General features: G+C 37.8%; 1 protein-coding gene and 1 long non-coding RNA gene across 4 annotated transcripts in view; both read right to left on the bottom strand.

The window, feature by feature from the left end:
• The window catches only part of LOC133526099 (uncharacterized), a 219,878-nt gene that overhangs the window by 78,818 nt on the left and 116,165 nt on the right, over nt 1-24,895 (bottom strand). For all 3 annotated transcript variants that reach the window (XM_061862559.1, XM_061862557.1, XM_061862558.1), the window contains exon 2: nt 6,203-6,342. In XM_061862559.1, the coding sequence (XP_061718543.1) occupies nt 6,203-6,337 (135 nt within the window). In that variant the 5' untranslated portion in view covers nt 6,338-6,342. The remainder of the gene's footprint in view (nt 1-6,202; nt 6,343-24,895) is intronic.
• Nucleotides 22,463-22,976, bottom strand: LOC133526469 (uncharacterized). Its single transcript, XR_009800729.1, has 2 exons — nt 22,773-22,976; nt 22,463-22,629 (listed from the first exon to the last, which is right to left on the bottom strand). It is a non-coding gene; the product is annotated as an uncharacterized LOC133526469 (long non-coding RNA).

Below are 24,895 nucleotides of genomic sequence, written 5' to 3'. Positions count from 1 at the left end.
TTGCCGACACCCATGGACACCTGCAACACCAGAGGGTTGCATGTGCGTTACCGCATTTAAGAGGCAACAAAAGTGGTCTATTCTCCATACAAACGTACTCGACTGTTTCCTCCGTGGTTTTTGAAGCCAGAGCAATATTTTTTTGAACACAGATTATAATTATTAATATCTGTGTCGGACTGACCAGCTTTTTTGATATTTTTGTTTCTTAAAGCGCTAGTGCACTTCAAATTTTTGCAAAAACGGCCTAATTTGCTAGGCTGCAAAGAGAAGCATGGTGTTCAAAACTGACATCAATTGGCCTAAAAAGAAAAACAGTCCGGAAAAGATAATTTTATTACCATTTAGATCTGAAAGTTTCGTTACATTTGGTTAAGTAGTGGATGAGGAACAGTCTAGTACGAAACATCGTTTTTTGAGATTTTTACGCAGGATTTTTCGCTTAACCTGGCGATGTCCTTATCGCACTAGTTTTAGGAGCCGCTTCCGATAGCGAGACGGATATATTCGCCTAAAATATTTAAATCTCAGCTCCCGTATCCTCTTATGGTGGGAGTACGCTCTTTTGAAGGTTTGATGGTCGTATCGGTCCGAAAACACCGCGGGCGACAGTTCATTCCGCAAAAACTGAGATAACACACCACACCACACAGTTTAGGCAGGCAGAGGTGCAAGGAAAAGTTTTTGGAGAAACGCATAGTCGAGGATTGGGCGATTTGGGCGGCTTGCTTGACCAGGGGTCCATTTCTCGAACGGTATTAGACTAATAATATTAGTCCACAAACTGTCAAATCGTATGGGTTACCATGGCAACACACTAATAATATTAGACTAATATCGTTCGAGAAATGGGCCCCACTCTGCTCACTACACTGACTACGGGGATGTTGACTGCAATTAAAATAAATGATTTTACACCATGCATGAAATAAAGCACCAGGAAATTAATGGAGAAACGTACACATCAGTTATTTTATACACAATGTCTATTTTATAAATCGTAAAGAACTATAAAGAGTAGGTAACTTGACTGTCACGTCATTTGCTAGTAGGTAGTTCATGTAAATTACATAGTGGCAAATCGTTGTGACAGTTCGAAAAAGAAATTGATTAGACTGGTGTAGTCAAATACCTTATTGTAATGCTCAAAATATAAATTATTTTAAATTAATCAAGTTATCTATGTTTCTTAGTTAAGTATTTGTTTTTTATTTAATTGTAACTATTGCAAATTGTAAATTTTTAACATTTTGTTTATATTTGACATTATATTATTTTATTTGTACTTTTCACTTGTTAATTAATTGTTTCATTTTATTATAGAAAGATTATTTATTTGCTGACATGTCCCACCATTACTACTTAGTTTAATTAAATTATAGTTCGTAAGTTTCTAACACAATGTATTATTATTATAGAAATAAATAAAAAAAATTAAATGTAACGCAATCTCATTTCAGATTTACACAAAAATCTAAACAGACCAGTGGTCATGTGGTGGTCACCAATAAACAGGGGCCAATTTCTCAAACTATATTAGGGTAATATTATTAGTGTGTTGTCATGGAAACCCATACGATTTTACAGTTTGTGGACTAATAATATTAGTCTAATACCGTTCGAGAAATGGGCTGGACGGCCCAAGGAACTGATTGGAAACTTTCGTGAATAGCTTTCTGCCTTCTATCTCCAGGCTTATGAAGCGTTTTTGCTGAGCGTAAAGCGATATTTTATTCTTAGCGTGCGACCTCGATTAGTTTGACTTTAGCGATTCAAAGGCTTTGTTCACTCTGGACTGTGACTTGTGGACCGCGTGAGTGTGTTTGTGTGTGTCTGTGATGAGAATGGAAGTGTTTACTGAACTCAAGATACACGATGTTATTTTGTTTAGAGACGAAAGATAGCTAACCATACAAACACTGATTAGTCCGTCAGATCTGTCTGAAAGATGTGTCTTTCAGACAGATCTGAACCTTTGTCAATGTATGGAAACAAATAGACCTAGCTTTGTCTGCCGGATGTCTGTCCTTTGTCCGTGTCCGTGCTCAAAATCAACGGATCGGACACGGAGCAGATAGATCCGAGCGACTGACGGCGCGTGTGTGCCCAGTAATTGATGGTCTGCCGGATAGCACCTCAGTTGCGCTCTAACGCTACAAAGTGAAGTGAAAACAAACTGTTTTTGACAAGTTTTATAGAACAGGTACTCGAAGGCTGATCATCCATTCTTAAAAAATAGAACAAATCGACAGGTTTATGAATTGTCACATTTTTTTAAGCTGGTTCATGTGGTCGTTTTGCTACCCATTGCTTTACCCGCTCTTATTCTCCGCGTCCTTTCTTCGAGATGTATAAAACCGCCACATATCACAGCCAGTTTTTGTTTAGAAAGAAACATTGTTGCAGACGACCGATAAACAGTCAGTTGCCGTGTGTGGCGAAATCACGGATAAGATCTGAGACGTGACCCGCGGATAAATCTGTGCGTCTATGTCTAGCTGATGTCCGTGGGCCTACCGCGAACTACGTTCGACCTGTTGCCTCTTTGTCACACTTGTAAATTTGTACGTAAGTGTGACAGGGGGGCAACACGTCGAACGTGCTTCTAGTTTCTTTGGTTTAGGTACCTTTTTTTTATACGATTAGAGGTAAAATAGAGATGCGATTATGGGTGCGGAGGAAGTCGTGGCTAAGTTTTAAAAGCTGCTAAGAGGGACAGGGAAGCTACATACATAATATGTTTCTCTGTCCTTCTCAGCTGAAAGTATCCAAAAATAATGAATTAATATTTGGACCCGGGTACGTCTTTAAACTACGTCCAAAAGAGAGGTATGGGCATTGTGAATGTCATCTTGCTTTGTGTGGTAGGGCACAGCACAGCGGATATCATTCCAGATCTAGAGCGGAGCCCAACTGGGGAAGTACCTCCACCTTACAGAAAACCGCAGCCAAATAACACTCGACCCTACTCATAGGTCGGCAACGCGCATGTGACTCCTCTGGAGTTGCAGGCGTACATAGGCTACGGATACTGCTTACCATCAGGCAGGCCGTATACTTGTTTGCCACTGACGTAGTATAAATATATATATAAGTATATCCCCCTTAGTAAGTACCATTTTTTTTTATAAAATCATTCAGTGGTATCAGCACCCTTTTATTATTACTTATTAACTTTTTTATTAATTAAGGGTGTGTCTATATGCATCATCTTCCTCGCGTTGTCCCGACATTGCCACGGTTCATGGGAGCCTGGAATCCGCTTGGCAACTAATCCCAAGAATTGGCGTAGGAACTAATTTTTACGAAAGCGGCTGCCAAGTGACCATCCACCCAAAGGGTAAACTAGGCCTTAATGGTTATTGGCATTAGTTCGGTTTCCTCACGATGTTTTCCTTCAGCGAAAAGCGACCGGTAGGTATACATATATACCTAGGATAGAAACCTCTAGCATTAATAAGTAAATATCAAAAGGTACCAAACCAATCAATCAATCAAATATTTATTGATAAAATATAAGTATTGTACATGTCAACACTTTACAGCTAATGGGATTACACACATTATTATTTATCTAACACCACACACACACTACACATATTATTATGTACCTATAGTTCTAAGAGTTCAATACTCCCTTTGACCTACAAAAACAAAGGCTGATGAGTGTTTCACCACAGATGAGGAAAACTGGATTACCCGTCATTCACACTATAATGCAAAGTGTAATAACCCATATATATATAAGGTCAACGTCCCAATAAATGAGTTAATATAATAGGACAATTTTACCGGCCGTCTCGAATCGACATAAGATTTGTGTTGTTAGTACTAGTAGCACAGATAGCTTTATAGCAGCCGAATAATGGAGTACGAATACGCTTGAAGCTGACTCAGCGAGTTTTCAGCTTTTGTAACTCTTAATTGGGTACAAATTAAGTCAGCCGTTCACATAGCTGCTTAAGAGCGTTGTAGCTGCAATTTAACGGCGTTATAAGGGGTAACAGGAGTTATAAGAGCTATATATTGACTGTCTAAGAGACTACCATAGTTACCATTTGGTCAGAAAATATGTCACATGTACGCCCTAATACCGGGAAAGGTTGAAGTTAGGCTGAATAAAAGAGAATTAATATCAAAATATTTTTTCACCTGCCTTAAGGGCAGATCAAATATCAAATATCAAATATCAAACATTTATTCAGCAAATAGGCCACAGGGGCACTTTTACATGTCCATTTTTACAAACAATAAATTAAAAAAAAAAACAATTACAAATATCGAATCTATGAAATAATAAAGATAAGACTGAGATAAAAGATATTTAGTATAATTGAATGTAGGTGACATAAAGACAATGATATATATATATATATATATAATAGAAAGTTAAATATGAATTCTTATATACATGAAATAAAATAAAACGTTTTTTACCAAAACACAAAAACCGCACAGCAATGGAAGAATTAAGACAAAACATAGAAAACGTCCATAACTGAGGAACAAATATTATTTGTGATAAATACAAATAAATGTCCTTACCAAGATTCGAACTCGGGACCTCCTGAGTCGTATGCAGGGTCACTACCAACTAGGCTAGGACGCCACAATACGAGTAGGAGATTAAAGAAAACATGTGAAAAATGTAGTCACGTCACTCAGAGCAAATGATGCTGGCCAACATCCAACCGCCAATTAGGCACTGTAGTGTGTTGACAGGCCCTGGTGACATTGCCATCGCAGCCGAACACGAAGTCTCAGCGAAGCTTAGCCAGTTATGTCGCCAGAACCACCAAATGAGGCTAGCCTACATCCATCCGCCAATTAGGCACTGTAGTGTGTTGACAGGCCCTGGTGACATTGCCATCGCAGCCGAGCACGAAGTCTCAGCGAAGCAGGTTAGCCAGTTATGTCACCAGAACCAGCAAATGAGGCTGGCCTACATCCAATCGTCAATTAGGCACTGTTGTGTATTAACAGGTCTTGGTAACACTGCCATCATCGCTACGGCGCATGTCAGTCCGTAAGGTATTTTTTTATGACGTAGGCGACAAACAAGGAAAGAAATTACCAAGGGTGGCAAGTGCGGTGCTTTTCGGGAGAACTCTTTTCTTGTAGGTTTGAAGGCCGTTATGGTGCGGAAATACAGCGGACGGCACTTCATTCCACAGTTTAGCTGTGCGAGGCAGAAAGTTTCTGGAGAAACGCATAGTTCAGGACTGCCAACCGTCTAAGTTGTGAAGATGGAAATGTTGTCACGTAGAGCGATGGCGGAAACAAGCGGCAGGGATTAATCCGAACGATTCCATAGAGTACTTCCCGTTATATATGCGATGGAAAATGCAGAGTGAGGCTACATCCCTACGCAGCGCCAAGGAGTCAAGTCGATCTGAAATATGCTGGCAGATGACAATTCGTTCTCCGTACGATGCGGAATAGTAGAAAAATAAAAGAAATTAATGATATGCCAGGAAGCCGTACTGGTTTGTCTGAAATTTAGAGTCGCCAGCTCGCTTGACCATGGGAACACTCAGTACTAGATCAGCTTTGCACAAAGCTAAACGACCACTTTGCTAAAACACCAGAATAAGCCAGATCCCTGACCAGGCACAGTTGTCAGTAATCGAGGGCTCAAACTATACTGGAATTTGGAACAGAATGTTTCGTTAATAGATACAGGAGATCTGGTTTCATTACATGAGGCTCCGCAAAATGTGCACGATTCTGTAGTGTTTTAAAAGCGACTCTATCTGCGTAATAATAGGGTTAAGATATGAATAAGTAAAAGTTGACAGGAGGCTAAGTTTACTTGATTTGTGCGTATATGTATCATAGGATATACATACATAGATAGCATAGCATTATTATTCAATCTTCTATTGCCTTGTGTTATATTGGTTAGAGTTGGTATTAAGATCCTGAGTCTAATAACTAGGTTTTCAGAGTTCCACTCGGATTTTCGTGACGTTACGCTGATAAGACTTTTTCGCGATTTCGGAAAGTTTCCTACGGTAAGTCGGCTTAGCACAGGAGCACCGCGAAACTTAATCACCCATCCCTCTCTAATTAATACAGATAGAAAAAGACGGGTAGTCTATCTCGCGGAAAAGATACTGTCGCAGCGGTTCCGTGTTAAGCTTACTAAATGTTTTTAGTAAGCAAGTAAACAAGTCTTATATACTCGTAAATGTTGACTCACCTCGATAAATGTGTCGGAGACGAACCTCTGCACCAGCGAGGTTTTACCGCATTGCGTGTCTCCTACTAAGACCACTTTGATCTCCTCTTCTGTGGGAGACCCGGGAGTTCCCTCGGACTTCTTGCCAGACCACATTGTTACTGCAAAGAAGAAAAATACATATTGCATATACTCGAGAATTTGGGACGGTTAACGGACAGTTTGGTTAACGAAGTACTAAAGTTTGCCTGGAAGAGATCGCCTTTTAGAGATAAGACTGCCTTTGCTATGCTTTGTATTGAGGTGTGCAATAAAGAGTATTAACTTAGTATATAATTTTATTTTCTTTCATTCCCGAGCTAAACAGGGTGCAGCTGTGGGCCTTAATATAACATTTTATGCATAAGGCAATAACTTAAATAAAATTTCTCTAAAAATCCTTAGCTAAATTTAGAGAAAATACAAAAAGACTGATTTAACAAAATGTAATATTCTCAAAGCACCTTTTGCACTGTAAGCAAGCCATCTATCACCCAGCCATTCTATTCCAAGAAGTAAATCGTTTTAATCTCAAAAGACAATTAAGCATTAAACTGAGAGACTGTATGACCGAGACGATCTTTGAAACATTTTCCTTAAAATTGCTTTTAAATCACTCGGGTGCAGGGGTTAACTTGGATTACCGAAGATACCCTTTGGTACTTACAAAATTATACATTATGAAAGTAGGACACTGTCGTATAACTACATTCATGTAGGGTGTTCAGCGGCAGATTACCGATTTTAAAATTTAATTTTGATACGTAATATATAAATAACAAGTATTGGTTTCTATTAGCACGTTTTTTCATCTTGCCTTTTAATAATGTAATATGTGACGAGAAGGGACAGTTATTAAAAATTCATAAAAAAAATATGGTAGTAAATTATACAACATGATGTATAAGAACAGTTTCAGAAAATGTTGTACATTGTTTAAGTATCAAAATTACGTTGAAATTAAGTTGATTTTCAGAGAAATTGTCACTTGTTTTGAAGTAATTTCTGGATAAAATTGATTTCCTCTAACTTTCATTTACACTACTTCAAATTTATGATAACAAAAATGTAGTTTATTAAAGTTGAAGTACAGAATATGTATAATTCAAAATTACCATTTTTAGCAGTCCAAACTTTACGAAATTTACAAATAAGATCGACAAAATCACTGCTTTACGCGCGTTTACCTAAACATCCATCAGAAAAAAAAATCATTACTAATTAAGTGAGTCTGTTTTAAAAAAATGATTTATTAAAATGAAAGATAACAAGACGTTCTAATAGAAACCAGTACTTGTTATTTCTAATAGTTAACAAAAGGTGTACAATTTCATGCGCTAAATCTATCAAATTGACATTTTTGCGACTAAAATCGATAACGGCCTCTTAAGTGAAGGAGCGAAAAAAATGCAAACAAATTTTCATAAGCTCATAACTTTTATAATAGGTAATTAAAATATCGAAAAAAGTCAACCAAGGAAAATGGGCACTACGTTTATATGGAGAGCGGTCCACTTTCCTGTTACGCACCACTAAAAAAAACCGGCATTTTCGGTAGCCATTGTTTTATGATACGGCACAGTTATAATTCTATGTAAAGTTCTCTGACCGGAAAAGGAGGAAAACCGGGAAATGGTTACCTTTTTATTAAAGACGTTATTTGAGATACTTTTAGTATTTTGAAGATGATGAGAAAAATATCCGGAAAGGCGTAATACCCGGTCGGATTAAACAGAGTTTAATAAATCCTTGGACTTTTTTAAAGACTTCTTCTTTGCGTTGTTCCGGCATTTTTGACACGGCTCATGGGAGCCTGGGGTCCGCTTGGCAACTTGGCTAGATTTGACGTAGGCTCCAGTTTTTACGAAAGCGAGCAAGCTCGGCCGTATTTCACCTTCTCGTACAAACGGAGTTTCGTTCTCATTTTAAAACTACGTGTTGGATTGTAATGAAACTTTGCACATACTCGTACAATAACATGAGGTATATCTAGGGCTGAAATTAGTTTATATTCCTCCACCTTATAAAACAAACGAAATTGAACAAAAACAAGTTTTGTATGAAAATCTTAAAGTCGCAGTATTATTTTATTACAAGCTTTTATCCGTCCCGTTGTCTGTCTGTAATCAAATCTTGCTAGTTAAATTTGACCAATTTCCCGGTCTGAAAGTTTGCATACATATGTAAATCGGGTGACAATGCAATATTATGGTACCATCGAGCTGATCTGATGATGGAGACAGGAGGTGGGCATAGGAACTCTGTGATAAAACAAACGCAACCTTATTGTGTTTGGGGTTTTTAGAATTGGCTCAATGAGTATTAGTAGCCTGTGAAAAGAATAGTACAGTCAGCGATAAAAGCTTGTACCAAAAAAATTTTTTTTTGCTAAAAACTTATTGTAACTAGGGTATCTGAGGCTGAGTAATCTAGCTAGTCGTTTTGAAATGAGAGCGTAACTACGTTTGTATGGAGAATCGAGCTTGCTGGGGACCCTTAAGGTTTTGCAGTACTTTCCCTCCAGAACTAATGTTTACAAATTTACAGTGTGGACGGTGGTGCATTTAATATGTGCTCGCTGTACTGTCCATAAAGAAAAAGTGCGTAATGCGTTTATAATGGCCACGATACAAATTGCTGCAATCGACTTTCCTTTTATATACAAAAAGCCGTTACCGTATTGGAAATAAAATGTAACGACGTTATTTTGTCTGTACAGGTGTTTGCAACAGCCCCGTTTTATGGTCTTTGTTCGCATTCGTTTTAGAGATTGGTGTCAATAGTCCAGTCAATGGAGATATATTAGTGCTACGACAAAACTTTGGTTGTTGCACTTCGGTTCGGAAAACCGGTTAAGTGAGTTTTTCTGTATACAAGTTGTTTACTCACTGCTGCACTGCAATTACTACGATTTGACAACTTGACTTGATAACTCATAATAGTCATTTATTCCGAAACCGCTTTATATAAGGGGCTGTCTAAAAATTACTAGGGCAAAGTAGAACAGCGACATCTAGTATGATATCGGGCAACTATTTTTATCAAATACAATGTTAGGTTAATATCGGTGTACAATTCGGGTGATCTAATTTTTTGTCGGGTATCCAATTTTTTCCGTCCGTTGGTAATGGATCGTTAGCCCTTCATCCTTGGTAGATGAACACATGCCTTTCTTCTTTGAAATCATATAATTCATTCTTAAATATTTTAATTAACATGATTTCAAGATTCACCAGTCGCTTTTCGTTGAAGGAAAACATCGTGAGGAAACCGGACTAATCCCAACAAGGCGTAGTTTACCCTCTGGGTTGGCCTTCCAACCTTCCTTCTAGTTTTTACGAAAGCGACTGACATGTGACTTTTCACATGGCAGTCGCTTTCGTAAAAACCAGTGCCTACGCTAATTCTAGGGATCACTTGCCAAGCGGATCCCAGGCTCCCATAAGCCGTGGCAAAAGCCCGGGACAACGCGAGGAAGATGATTTCAAGATTCAAAATATTCTGTATTCAATTTAGCCTTGCAACAACCACTTTTAACGAGAGCAATAAATGTAAATAACTAACAGGGTTTATGGTAAACAAACGAGAGTTACAATTATGTCCCCCGAGTATAATGACCCAGCAACTTAATCAAAAATAAATTAGTTAATGCGAAACTCACTCATTTTAATAATGATGATATTGATGATAATGATGTTTACTTTGTATTCAACTGCTGACCTCCTAGCCTAGACGGTAGTGACCCTGCCTACGAAGCAGGAGGTCCCGGTTTCGACTCCTGCTAAAGGCAACTATTTGTGTGTTTATCACAAATATTTATTCCTGAATTATGAATGTTTTCTATGTAGATAAGCCCTTCTTCCTCGCATTGTCCCGGCATTATGCCACGGCTCATGGGAGCCAATTGGCGTAGGCACTAGTTTTTAGGAAACTGACTGTCATCTGACCTTCCAACCCAGAGGGTAAACTAGGCCTTATTGGGATTAGTCCGGTTTCCTCACGATGTTTTCCTTCACCGAAAAGCGACTCGTAAATATCAAATGATATTCCGTACATAAGATCAGAAAAACTCATTGGTACGAGCCGGGGTTTGAACCCGCGACCTCCGGATTGAAAGTCGCACGCTTTTACCGCTAGGCCACCAGCGCTCTTTATGTATATAAGTATATATATATATCGTCGTCTAGTGCCCATAACGAAACCCTTATTGAGCTTACTGTGGAACTTGGTAAGGATCTGTGTAAAATTGTCCTATAATATTTATTTGATTATGAAATACTTGTTGTGCTTAGTTGATCGGGCTATGACAGCAGGTAAGTACGGGATTATAGTATGTTGTGAATTTCAATATTTTGCGTATCGGCGCTGACCAGCCGTGTTATTTTATGGTTTGTTTTTAAAAATTCACGTTAGAGACATGACTACGAATAATTAGGCAATTATTTTAATAAATCTGAGGATTCATTCATGAAGGAATATACGGATAAAAATAAGTACAAAGTGGTTGGCTGGAAGATATGACTTTTTAGCTGTCATACTGCCTGATATGTGTTTTTGTTTAAAGTTAATTTTTCTAGGGTAACTAGGGCTCTAACTTCAGGATCTTGTAAACACGAGTCAGCTATAAAAATAAACAGTGTAAATCTAATGGCTCCTCTACACGATGGACCATCATAGTGGCCCACTAAGCTGGGCCAGCGTGTAGAGAGGGTAGTGGTGTCGGATGGCTTATGGCGCGCGGGATGGCGGTGGGATGGCCGCGGTGTCGGTTTTTCGTCCGCACATCAAAGGCAGTGGACCAGCGATGGCTGTCCGCATCTACACGTGGCCCATCCCTCAGTGCGTGCTCGAACGCGGTCGAGTGAGGACGTTCGTGCTGTGTATTATTTTGATTAAAAATGACGAGTATGTGGCCGCATCACGAAAGAATAAAGTTTTTAGAGTTATATCGGGGAGAAAGCGTAACATGGAACCCCAAACATAAAGACCAAAACTATAGAAATAAGGTAGCAGGATATTAAAAAAACAAGTTTTTATAACAAATAGTGCACGAATTAATTAGAGGATTAGGAAAATTACTTATACATTACGCAGACATCTGTATATACAGTACATTCACAATTTAAATAAATAAATATACCAATAATAAAAGAAATTAATATTAGATACCTACATATCTAAATATACATACATAAATTATATATATGCACAATATATACCTACACAGCGCGCAGCGGCACATTAAGGAAGAGACAAGTAATGATTTTTAGTAAGGTTTCAAAGCTTTGAAGAGTTTATTGCACAAATTTAAATTGACTTAGGTGACAACCTGTGTGGCCTAGTGGGTAGTGACCCTGCCTATGAAGCCGATGGTCCCGGGTTCAAATCCTGGTAAGGACATTTATTCGTGTGATGAGCATGGATATTCGTTCCGGAGTCATGGATGTCTTCTATGTATTTAAGTATTTCTATGTATTTAAGTATTTTTTTTTAGTTCTATGTGTTTAGAGCTCAACGAGGGGGGGTGGGGTTAGGGTCGGCAACGCGCATGTAACTCCTCTGGAGTTGCAGGTGTACATAGGCTACGGAGACTGCTTACCATCAGGCAGGCCGTATGCTTGTTTGCCACCGACGTAGTATAAAAAAAATATGTATATAATATGTATATCGTTGTCTAAGTACCCACAACACAAGCCTTATTGCGCTTTCCGTGGGACATAGTCAATTTGTGTAATACTGTCCCATAATAAGTAGTTTATTTATTTATTGCGATGGATAAATAACATCCACCATAATCTTCTACGTCATTTCTTTTTAATTACTTTATTATTGTGCAGATTAAGAAAAGGTTGGTACGTGGCGTATAAATAAATTGCTGCAGCGGCTAATGCTCCCACGTCCATCTTGGAAGACGAATAGATCGCAACTGAATGTCGCCATCGTGTAGTGGCGTGTCAGCCATCGCATGGCCATCTCGCTGGGCCAGCGCTGGGCCATCGTGAAGAGGAGCCATAATACGGGCGATAAACTAAACCAGATATAGAATTTATCCGTGTAATCATTAATTATGGTTTTTAAAGTTACACTTAATTATAGCCCCGTTATAATTTGCTGAATATTTATCGAGCAGCATTAGCAAATAGTACGATACATATGATATTACGAGATACGAGCTTTTTACAGTAGCCAAAAAGCGCTGACAGTTACTTTAAAAAGCTCGTATTTCTTAAATTTTGTGTTGCTTTGCATTGCGGGCTGAATATTATGGTGAATATTTTAATTGTATTTCTAAGAAAAATATATCTAATACTTCTTAGGCTCGCTGTTTAAATATTCGCTCGTATCGAATTTTCTCAATGGTAGGACAAGTTACTTGAGGTTGTATTTTTATGTACCAAAGCTTTTTCGTATTGAATTCTACTAAGTTTTTGAAACACTTCTTTGTACTGTAGTGTAGGTATCACTTTTAAATCATAAAACCAAGTTGTAGGAATGAAAATTTCGGTGAAACGAATACTTCAAATATACTCCCAATCTTTTTAACTTCGGAATGAAATATTAATAAATATCTTTGTTCATATGTGCTCATTAGGGAATGCAAAAACCGGAGGTTTTTCAAAACCGGTTTTTTCTTCGGTTTTACCACAAAAAAAACCGAAACCGGTTAAACCCGGTTTCGGTTTTTAGAATCAACAATTCTTAAATTCATCGCCATGGAATAAAGAAAAGATTGCTTCACGTGTAAAAACGAATGCTAGTATAGTACGAGGGTTGCTACTTATATATCCGGAAACAAAAAAAACAAACGTACACGGCTGAAAATGGTTTTATTGTTTTTCAAAGTATTCCCCTTGATGATCTATGCACTTTTGCATTCGTGTGAACCAATTTTTGAAGCACTTCTACCACTCCGCCTGAGGTACCTCCATAACGTGTTGTTTGAATGCGTCGACAGCATCTTCAGCGGTCGAAAATCGTTGACCGCGTAATTTATTTTTTATATTGGGAAATAAATAAAAATCATTGGGTGCCAAGTCAGGGCTGTACGGCGGATGACCCGTTAATTCCACATTTTGACCTTCCAAAAATAGAGTTGTTTCGCGTGACGTATGACAGCTGGCATTGTCATGATGAAGAATGATTCTTCGTCGCTGGTTATAGTTTTACGAATTTGTTCAAATACTTCCGGTAAGCAAATGGTCGTGTACTAATCTGAATTAACCGTTTTACGGTTTTCTAGTGGCACTATAGCTACATGGCCATTAATACCGAAGAAGCAGGCCACCATTTGTTTCAATGTACTTTTTGCACGAGTAACTTTCGTAGGGTTCGGCTCATTTTGAAACACCCATACCGTTGATTGTTGCTTCGTTTCGGGATCGCATGCAGATCCAGGATTCGTCACCTGTATAGATGTTATAAACGGCCTTTGAGTCACAACGGTTATATTTTTTTAACATTTTACTGCACCATTCGACGCGAGCATCTTTTTGCTCCTTAGTTAAGTTGTGCGGTATCCAACGCGAACAAATTTTTTTACAGCTAAATGATCATGTAATATGCTATTAATGCTAGTCATAGAAATACCCAGAGTCGACTCTATCTCGCGGTACGTAACATGTCGGTCGTCCATTATAAGTTTTCGCACAGCCTCAATATTTTGTGGTACAACGACCGATTTCGGGCGACCTACCTTAACTTCGTCCGTAAGCATACTACGTCCACGATTGAACTCACTAAACCAGTGATACACAGTAGTTTTAGATGGAGCTTCATCACCAAAAGTTGAAGTTAGTTGATCTATGCACTGTTGTTGCGTTAAACCACGCCGAAAATCATAATAAATCATAGCACGAATATTTTCACGAGTGAGTTCCATTCTTGCAACGAGATGACATTTAAAACCCGTCAAAAACAAAACACTAGCGTTAATAAGAAAGAAAAAATATACCGGTCATTACTTAAAAAAGTTCAAATTTTACCATGGAGGTCAAATATACTATTTAAGAAGATTGTAATCCCGGTTTCCGGATATATAAATAGCAGCCCTCGTATATACACGATTTTATCACGAAATTAAAGACAGAATATCTAACTATTTTATTGTATTGTATGGGAATTGTCAAATGACTTAATGTTATTTGTAACTAGGAATAGGAACAAAGCAATTATATTAAATAATTTTTTTGGTTTGTTGTTTAGACATAGTCATTTGTCATTTTTTCTTAAATATATGACAATATCAATTTATAATTCAATGTTATTTGTCTTAAATCAAATGGCCCAATCCGAAATCTTCCTTTAAGTTTTTCGCTGTCTTCTAGTATATTAGAAACTGATGGTGTTAGCTTAAACTGGGCAATCACAGGTAGTCAAGTAATTCCATTCTTTAGGGTTTGAACTACCCTTTCCTATTAGTGCGAAAGAGACAAAAAAGGTTGTCGGTAAGTCGTTATCACCGAACCAACAAAAGACTAAAGCTGCCATTGATATAATTGATTACGCGGAATTTTTCACCAGCGCATCGCATAATAAAATTATAAGTAAGACCTTTTATACCCATTTTTATTAAAAAGTACTACTATACAATTCGTACACCAGCACGGATGTCCTGCCACTGCCAATACTTTAAATTATTTAAATCTTTCGTATTTTTGTATTTTGTACCGTAAAAATTCATTTAGCGTTACAAATGATCAAACTAACACAACACCACATTATTTGATTTGATGTCGATTCAACCTGTTTAGAACCGATTTACACCCTTATAATGAATAAAACATGCAACTTAGTTAAATAAATAAAAAACCGAAAAAAACCGAAACCGGTTTTTTCAAATTCTAAAAACCCGGTTTTGGGTTTCCATCAAAAAACCGGTTTTAACCGGTTTTTTCGGTTTCGGTTAAAACCGGTTTGCATTCCTTAGTGCTCATATTTACATAGCCAGCATTTTACGTATTTTCACAGCAATGTGCTGCGCATTCATGTTACTTATTTCGCTTTTCTTTTTAATATCATACACACATTCAGTCAGCAAAGGAACGCAGAATCGATTCCGATTCAGAGTATTCTCTAGGGTTGTCACATAGAAGTTTTGCTTTTTTGTGTAGTTATCATAATTTTAAGAACACATCTCACGTAATGGATATACATTTAAGAAAAGTTAGATTAAAAGAACGGAATCACTTATTTCACTTATTCTTATAAAAGTGTTAAATTCAATAACAAATAGATGTAGTTTTAGGTACCTTAATATAGTACATTTTACAACTAGTGTGAAAATAATGTCTTTTTACCACTAGTACCGAGGTATCTTGCCACGAGCTGAAAGCGAGTGGCAAGACTCGGTACGAGTGGTAAAAAGACATTCTATTTCACACTAGTTGTAAACGACGTTTTTTAAGAGCCCTTAATCCTTGGAGCGTTCTCCGATTTCACGAAATAACGCTCGATAGATGGCGTTGGCGCTCGGTACGCGAGCGCCGGCAACGCGACGCGCGTTTCAATGCAGACTAGAATAATCTTGATAGTTTTCAATATAATTTCAAGCAACATTAATTTTAGTGTTATATGATATCATATGGGCACTCTTTATTTTATTTTATATGCACAGTAGTTTTTTTTATGTACACTACTACTAAGTGTACAGACTACAGAGTGTACTATAACCCTTGCTCTTTATTCTGTCTCTTTCACACCAATGGAAAATGAAGAAGTTAGTAAATGACTGCAGGTATAAATAAAGTATATTAGTGCGATAGAGAGACAGATAGTGTTTCGTTGTCGTATCGTAAACGATTGGCATGTTGGCCACACACTTGCTTGGTGCCTAGCCAAAATACCAATCGTTTGCGTATATTAGTGCGATAGAGAGACAGTAGTGTTTCGTTGTCGTATCGTAAACGATTGGCATGTTGGCTACGCACCCATGATACCTAGCCAAGAAGCCAATCGATTGCGCATATTAGTGCGATAGAGAGACAGATAGTGTTTCCTTGTCGTATCGTAAACGTTTGGCATGTTGGCTACGCACCCATGCTGCCCAGCCAAGATGCCAATCGTTTGTGCATATTAGTACGAGAGAGAGACAGATAGTGTTTCGTTGTCGTATCGATTGGCATGGTGGCTACGCACCCATGCTGCCTAGTCAAGATGCCAATCGTTTGCGCACATTAGTGCTATAGAGTTTCAGTGTTATTTGAAATCACGTTAGGGTTTGTATTATTATTTATGACCCGAATGAAGTCCATCCAGGTTCTTATGATGGAGTCAGGAGTTGGTCACCAGAACTCCTAATCTACTCATTATAATTCCATCGTGCTTGGGCTCAAAAGATTTGCCCTGACGAACACCATCGATCTAGATGAGGTCCAGGGTCTCATGACGGAGTCAGGAGTTGGTCACCAGAACTCCCCAGAACTCCTAATCTACTCATCATAACTCCATCGAGTTTGGGCTCAATAGATTTACCCTGATGAGCACCATCAATCTAGATGAAGTCCAGGGTCTCATGATGGAGTCAGGAGTAGGTCACTAGAACTCCTAATCTACTCATTATAATTCCATCGTGTTTGGGCTCAAAAGATTTGCCCTGACGAGTACCATCGATCTAGATGAAGTCCAGGGTCTCATGATGGAGTCAGGAGTTGGTCACCATAATTCCTAATCTACTCATCATAACTCCATCGTGTTTGGGCTCAATAGATTTGCCCTCACGAGCACCATCAATCTAGATGATGTTCAGGGTCTCATGATGGAGTCAGGAGTTGGTCACTAGAACTCCTAATCTACTCATTATAATTCCATCGTGTTTGGGCTCAAAAGATTTGCCCTGACGAGTACCATCGATCTAGATGAAGTCCAGCGTCTCATGATGGAGTCAGGAGTTGGTCACCAGAACTCGTAATATATTTATCATAACTCCATCGTGTTTGGGCTCAATAGATTTACCCCGACAAGCACCATCAAATTACCATTATGATGAATAGATTAGGAGTTCTGGTGACCACAACTCCTGAGTCCATCATGAGACCCTCGACTTAATCTAGATCGATGGTACTCGTCAGGGCAAATCTTTTGAGCCCAAACACGATGGAGTTATGATGAATAGACTAGGAGTTCTGGTGACCAACTCCTGAGTCCATCATGAGACCCTGGACCTGATCTAGATTGATGGTGCTCGTCAGGGCAACTCTATTGAGCCCAAACACGATGGAGTTATGATGAGTAGATTAGGAGTTCTGGTGACCAACTCCTGACTCCATCATGAGACCCTGGACCTCATCTAGGTCGATGGTGCTCGTCATGGCAAATCTCATGAGCCCAAACACGTTGGAATTATAATGAGTAGATTAGGAGTTCTAGTGACCAACTCCTGACTCCATCATGAGACCCTGGACTTTATCTAGATTGATGATGCTCGTCAGGGCAAGTCTATTGAGCCCAAACACGATGAGGTTATGATGAGTAGTTTAGGAGTTCTGGTGACCAACTCCTGACTCCATCATGAGACCCTGGACCTCATCTAGATCGATGGTGTTCATCAGGGCAAATCTATTGAGCCCAAACACGATGGAGTTATGATCAGTAGATTAGGAGTTCTGGTGACCAACTCCTGACTCCATCATGAGACCCTGGACCTCATCTAGGTCGATGGTGTTCGTCAGGGCAAATCTATTGAGCCCAAACACGATGGAGTTATGATGAGTAGATTAGGAGTTCTGGTGACCAACTCCTGACTCCATCATGAGACCCTGGGCCTCATCTAGATCTATGGTGCTCGTCAGGGCAAATCTTTTGAGCCAAAACACGATGGAATTATAATGAGTAGATTAGGAGTTCTAGTGACCAACTCCTGACTCCATCATGAGACCCTGGACTTCATCTAGATCGATGGTACTCGTCAGGGCAAATCTTTTGAGCCCAAACACGATGGAATTATAATGAGTAGATTAGGAGTTCTAGTGACCTACTCCTGACTCCATCATGAGACCCTGGGCCTCATCTAGATCTATGGTGCTCGTCAGGGCAAATCTCATGAGCCCAAACACGTTGGAATTATAATGAGTAGATTAGGAGTTCTAGTGACCAACTCCTGACTCCATCATGAGACCCTGGACTTTATCTAGATTGATGATGCTCGTCAGGGCAAATCTATTGAGCCCAAACACGATGAGGTTATGATGAGTAGTTTAGGAGTTCTGGTGACCAACTCCTGACTCCATCATGAGACCCTGGACCTCATCTAGATTGATGGTGCTCGTCAGGGCAAATCTATTGAGCCCAAACACGATGGCGTTATGATAAGTAGATTAAGAGTCCTGGTGACCAACTCCTGACTCCATCATGAGACCCTGGACCTCATCTAGATCGATGGTGTTCGTCAGGGCAAATCTTTTGAGCCCAAACACGATGGGATTATTATGAGTAGATTAGGAGTTCTGGTGACCAACTCCTGACTCCATCATGAGAACTTGGACTTCATCCGGGTCAAAAATAATAATGCAAATGCAAACCCTAACGTAATTTCAAGTAACAATGCGTTTTTCAGAAAATCGCAGCCAAATAACACTAGACCCTACTCATAGTGTTGTGTTCCTGCCGGTGAGTAAGGTTGCCAGAGCTCAACGAGGGGCGGGAGGGGGTTAGAGTCGGCAACGCGCATGTAACTCATCTGGAGTTGCAGGCGTACATAGGCTACGGATACTGCTTACCATCAGGCGGGCCGTAAGCTTGTTTGCCACCGACGTAGTATAAAAAAAAGGACCACTGAAAATCCATCAATAAGCGAGAGTCTGTTAAGCATAGTGTAAAAAATGAACTTTTATTAAGATTTTCTAATCGCAGTATATAGCACTTCTCGGAACTCCGTAGCTGATTACGATCGCAACGAATGCCTGACAATCGAGCACAGGTCCGTCCTCTAAGCGCGCTCCGCGCGGACTGAGAGCGGGGCGTCGCTGCTACGTGATTTATACGTGTTTTAAAAAAATATAAATTTACGGCAATGTAGGTCCCATAGTTATGATTTTTTTTTTATAGGTTAACATAAAGTTACAGTTTGCTATAATATTATTTTTAAAGCAAAATATGCGTACATATTGCGGAAAAAAAATATAATAAAACCCTGTTTTCGCCAAAAAAATGAAGAAAACTCGGAAGGTATTTTATCAGTTTTTTCAAATGAATCTTCGATTGTTAATCATTCCAGCCCCTCGTACGAGATATGTTGAATCAAATTGTAGTCATTCGGGTACCAAATGATTCTTGTTTACAGCAAAATTGAGAACCGAAACGCCACATCTCACTGCAAAATTTGGAAAAGACTTCCAAAAAAACTCATTAAAAAAGAGGTTTAAAAGAGAAAATGAAAATTTGAACTGTTGGAGCCGCTAGTTTAGGAAACGATTATTTAAGTACGTTACCAGTTTTTGAATAAATACTAATAGTTACGTCGTAATCTTGAATGAAAAAGGAAACATTTTACAAAATACGCTCGTCTGTAGGAATAAGGACTCTTAATATAGTTGCGAAAAAATAATAAATTAATATATCATTGCGATAAAATATGCTTGTTTCGAAGTTATTTTTGAACGAACCCATACTTTAAAAAGCGGCCAAGTGCGAGTCGGACTCGCGCATGAAGGGTTCCGTACCATTTAAGACGTATTAAAAAAAAATCTACTTGCTAGATCTTGTTCAACATTTTACCACTTTGGACACACATTTTACCACTTTGGAACTGTCTCTCGCGCAAACTATTCAGTTTAGAAAAAAAATGATGTTAGGAACCTAAATATCATTTTTGAAGACCTATCCATAGATACCCCACACGTATGGGTTTGATGAAAAAAATTTTTTTTTAATTTATTGACGTATTAAAAAAAAACTATTCACTAGATCTCGTTCAAACCAATTTTCGGTGGAAGTTTGCATGGTAATGTATATCATATATTTTTTTTAGATTTTTCATTCTGTTATTTTAGAAGTTACAGGGGGGGGGACACACATTTTTTCACTTTGGAAGTGTCTCTCGCGCAAACTATTCAGTTTAGAAAAAAATGATATTAGAAACCTAAATATCATTTTTGAAGACCTATCCATAGATACCCCACACGTATGGGTTTGATGAAAAATTTTTTTTTTTTAAATTTTTATGACGTATTAAAAAAAAACTACTTACTAGATCTCGTTCGAACCAATTTTCGGTGGAAGTTTGCATGGCAATGTATATCATATATTTTTTTTAGATTTTTCATTCTGTTATTTTAGAAGTTACAGGGGGGGGGACACACATTTTTTCACTTTGGAAGTGTCTCTCGCGCAAACTATTCAGTTTAGAAAAAAATGATATTAGAAACCTAAATATCATTTTTGAAGACCTATCCATAGATACCCCACACGTATGGGTTTGATGAAAAAAAATTTTTTTTTAAATTTTTATGACGTATTAAAAAAAACTACTTACTAGATCTCGTTCGAACCAATTTTCGGTGGAAGTTTGCATGGCAATGTATATCATATATTTTTTTTAGATTTTTCATTCTGTTATTTTAGAAGTTACGGGGGGGGGGACACACTTTTTACCACTTTGGAAGTGTCTCTCGCGCAAACTTTTCAGTTTAGAAAAAAATGATATTAGAAACCTCAATATCATTTTTAAAGACCTATCCATAGATACCCCACACGTATGAGTTTGATGAAAAAAGATTTTTTGAGTTTCAGTTCTAAGTATGGGGAACCCCCAAAATTTATTGTTTTTTTTCTATTTTTGTGTGAACATCATAATGCGGTTCATAGAATACATCTACTTACCAAGTTTGAACAGTATAGCTTTTATAGTTTCGGAAAAAAGTGGCTGTGACAGAATCGGACAGACAGACGGACATGACGAATCTATAAGGGTTCCGTTTTTTGCCATTTGGCTACGGAACCCTAAAAATGACACTGACAGTGACAACATACTATTGGAATCAGCGCCATCGGCCTCGAGTTGAGAAACTAAATTGAATGCAGATAATTAATTATAATACTGAAACGACATTAATTAGAACCTTTAACATTATCAAAACAGAAACAGATCATGCAACAAGAGTTTTAGTGCCAAATTTGTGATCTGCGACATGTGACCAAGGACACGTTTACAACTAAAATATCATGAATTGTTTGAATATTTGAAGACTTTCAAGGATAGGGAAGATAAGGAAGAGGTAAAAGAAACATTAAATCACATTATTAGTTATGTTTAAGGTTATTTTTTTAACAAGAAGCTGGTGAAATCTATAAATGTTACTAAATTATTAACATTTTGCAGGTCCCTAACCAATTGGCGGAAGGATAATATTCACTCAAAGCGGCTCCTAGGAAGTCAACCAGTCAATTACTATGTACATACAACTGCTGCTCAAGTGCCACGTTGATGACCATGTTTAGAAGAAATGATGATTATGTTTAACATTATGAAAAGAGAACTATATCAAATGAGGTCTAAGAAGAATTACTTGCTTTTGTGATTAAATGAGAATTAAAAATATATATATTTGTATTAAAACAAGGTTGATATCAGAAATATTTTATTTTCAGTAATAATTAAAGTTAATGGTACAATTAGTGCAGTTCATAGTTATGTTGTGAGTTCTTCCATGTAAATTAAGTGTCTGACTAGTCAGGCATGGTGTATTTTCAGGTTCCTGCTGTTGTGATAATTCCTGTGGGTCAAAGTTAGAGGGGCTATGTGTAATCCAAGTGTTGTTGGCACGTGACGGTCCTGGTTGGTTAACAGGGCTGGGTGTAACCAAAGTGTTGTTAGCATGTGACGGTCCTGGTTGAGGTTCAGTATTAACAGGTACATTAAGACCAGATTGGAATGTGGATGAAGAAAATTCTGTGGGCTCTTGCGGCTTTACATTAATTGATTTTGCAATTTGTTTTCCAATTTTTAATTTGTTATCAACGGAGTTTTCTATGTATCCTTCTGCTACATTACTTGACCGCCAACCTCCATGCCTCTTCAAAGTTGTTATGTCAGCTCCTGAGTCGGCAAGTAATGTAGCAGAGGTTCTCCTAAATGCATGTCCAGTGTAAAGATTTGCATCAGGCAAATTTAAGTACTGAGCGATATCTCTCGGCATATTCCCAAACTTGTTTAAGCCTATTACCTGGGCAGTGCACCTTCCTCTTTGAAAATTCTGAAAGAAACGGTCACTTTTGCCCTTAGAAGACCGCAGACTCTGATATTTCTTGACTATTTCTGCAAATGGGCCGTCAATAGTGAAGGACCTGGGAATTTTATTTTTTGTATTTGGTATTTTGACAAGAAGTATGTCCCCATGTGTTTCTATATCTTTTACTGATACATTTGTGAGCTCTTCGCGTCTGCATGCGCCACAGACTCCAAATATAAGAGCAACCTATGAACAAAGTTACATATTTATTATATATTGTAAGACAATTGTTTATTTCATTCTATTTTTTTTAACTTCCTACTTTATTTTTAGAGTTAATTTACTTAAATTGTGTACATATTTTATTAGATTTATATTTAAGTTTATACCTTTGTAGCTAGATGTTGCTGATCTGGAGCTTCATTAATAAACGTCTCAATTTGTTCAGCTGTTAGTACCTTCGATTTTTTACTCTGAAATCCTGCACTTTGCCTTTTTAAGAAAGCAGTCAATCTGGTGTAAGTTTTTATATCTATGTCATGTTTTAACTTTATAACAGCTTTCAACATAGAATATTTTGACCATAATGTTGATGGCCGATAGGTTTCAGACAGCTCTTGAAAATAGGCCATCAAAACAGTCTCTGAAAAAGACTTTGCGTTATGTAAGGTTTTCCACTCGATAAATTTTACATAGACGGCATTATATTGGTTTTTAGATTTTTCTGGAATAACACAGTCATTGGCAATTGCTGCTCTAGCACGAATGTCTGGTGGTGTCATATCAATGTCTGAATCACTCATTTTCAATATTTTTTTATAACTTCTCGTACCAAATTATATATTTATATGCGTTAATGTGTTTAAATAATGTTAGAAGTTATTTCAAAAGGGCGGGCTGATTTGCTTTTAAACTTTTTTTTCTAGGCATACCTATGCTTGTATCATTCAGCCAAATCAAAGAACGATTTTTAGGAAAGTAAATATTTCATACATAGATACCTAAGACAGAGTAGGCTATAAAATGCAAATTCTTAATATATTTTCGTCATTTATATATTAATGAATACTTTAAATAAATACTCCTAGTATTCGTAAGCGTTTTTAATTTCATAATTTCCAAGTAAAAAATCTAATATAAAATTACTGCGTTTCGAAAATATAGTTTGGAACTAAAAAGTAAAAAGCACTAGTTCGAGAAATCGAGCTTCTCGCACGCTACGCAGCCACAAAAAGTACCACTTTTTGAGCAACTGTATTAAAAATATATTAAAAAAAAAAAAGTTGTAATCCAAGAAAGCGTATGACATCATTTGTTGAGAAAATTTAGTGGTTTCTTATTTTAAGTAAGAGAAAAAAGAGTATAAGTTTGTATAATGTTTAATGTATGAGTAGGTATGACACAACATTGTTAGCTTTATTTTGGAGCGCACTATTCGCCAACAAACTGTCCACAGTTTAGCGAAAAAATATGTAGGTATACATACCACTTAAGTTTTCTCTTGAAATAAAGAATAAAAAAAAAAGTACACTTAGATAGGAACACGGAGAGAAAAAGGCTGTTTATGCACTTTAGTGTTTGTATACTGTACCCCTAGTGTAAATTTTGTCGGCATCATAACGTGACGAACGCTTTTGCGTTAAGTCTCATTTTGTATAGGATTTTGAGTTTCCAAAATGTCCCGCTTGGCGCGCTCTTTCTAAATCCAATACAAAATGAGACTAAACGCAAACGCGTACGTCACGTTTCAAAATCGAATTTATTTACACTGGATGATTTTGGGGTCGTGACTCTTGAATGTCAAAAATGTGTTACGATGGTCATAATAAACAAATTTCCCCATGGGACTAACCAAAAAATCGCGAAAAAGAATGTAATGTAATTCCCTTGAGGGCCCCAAGTAGACGAAATGTATGTGCCCAGGAGTATATTTTTATATCGGTCCCATGGGAAACCTTGTTCGGTATGACCAACTCAATACATTTTTGACATTGGGGATCACGGCCCCGAAATCACCCAGTATATTTTTTTGACTTAGGTAATTGACAAAACTTGTTTAAGTAAATAGTTTTAGTCAAAAAGAAATTTTTCGCATCGCTCTGGATACGAGCTCAAAGAAATTGTAGGCTTCACTCGCTTTCTTAGCAGACTTCACGGAGCTCTGAACAAAAAAAGGAGAGATTTCAAGTATAGGAAGATTTATTTATGTTTGGAGTGACAACCCTAATGTTGAAACGAAAGCCGCTCGGCTCGCTACACAAGTCCATTACTCGGTGTATTTACCCACCGAGCCAATAGTAGAGGCATTTACCTAGACTTATGACTTTTATGGGAAAATACTTTCACTTAAGTGTTGGTTATGAATGTGGTTAGAAATGAGAAAATCATTTTCTTTGATAATGCTCGTAACTACGCATTACAACCAGCAATAATATTATTGGCTATACAGATTAGCTCAAAAGCATGTTGACATCTTTTATGCTTTTGGTAAGGAAAGCAATTATAGTATAGT

Source organism: Cydia pomonella, chromosome 16 (genome assembly GCF_033807575.1).
Source record: "Cydia pomonella isolate Wapato2018A chromosome 16, ilCydPomo1, whole genome shotgun sequence".
Lineage (NCBI taxonomy): Eukaryota > Metazoa > Arthropoda > Insecta > Lepidoptera > Tortricidae > Cydia > Cydia pomonella.
The sequence above is the reverse complement of the archived record's forward strand: the minus strand, read 5'-3'. Positions and strand labels throughout refer to the sequence as shown.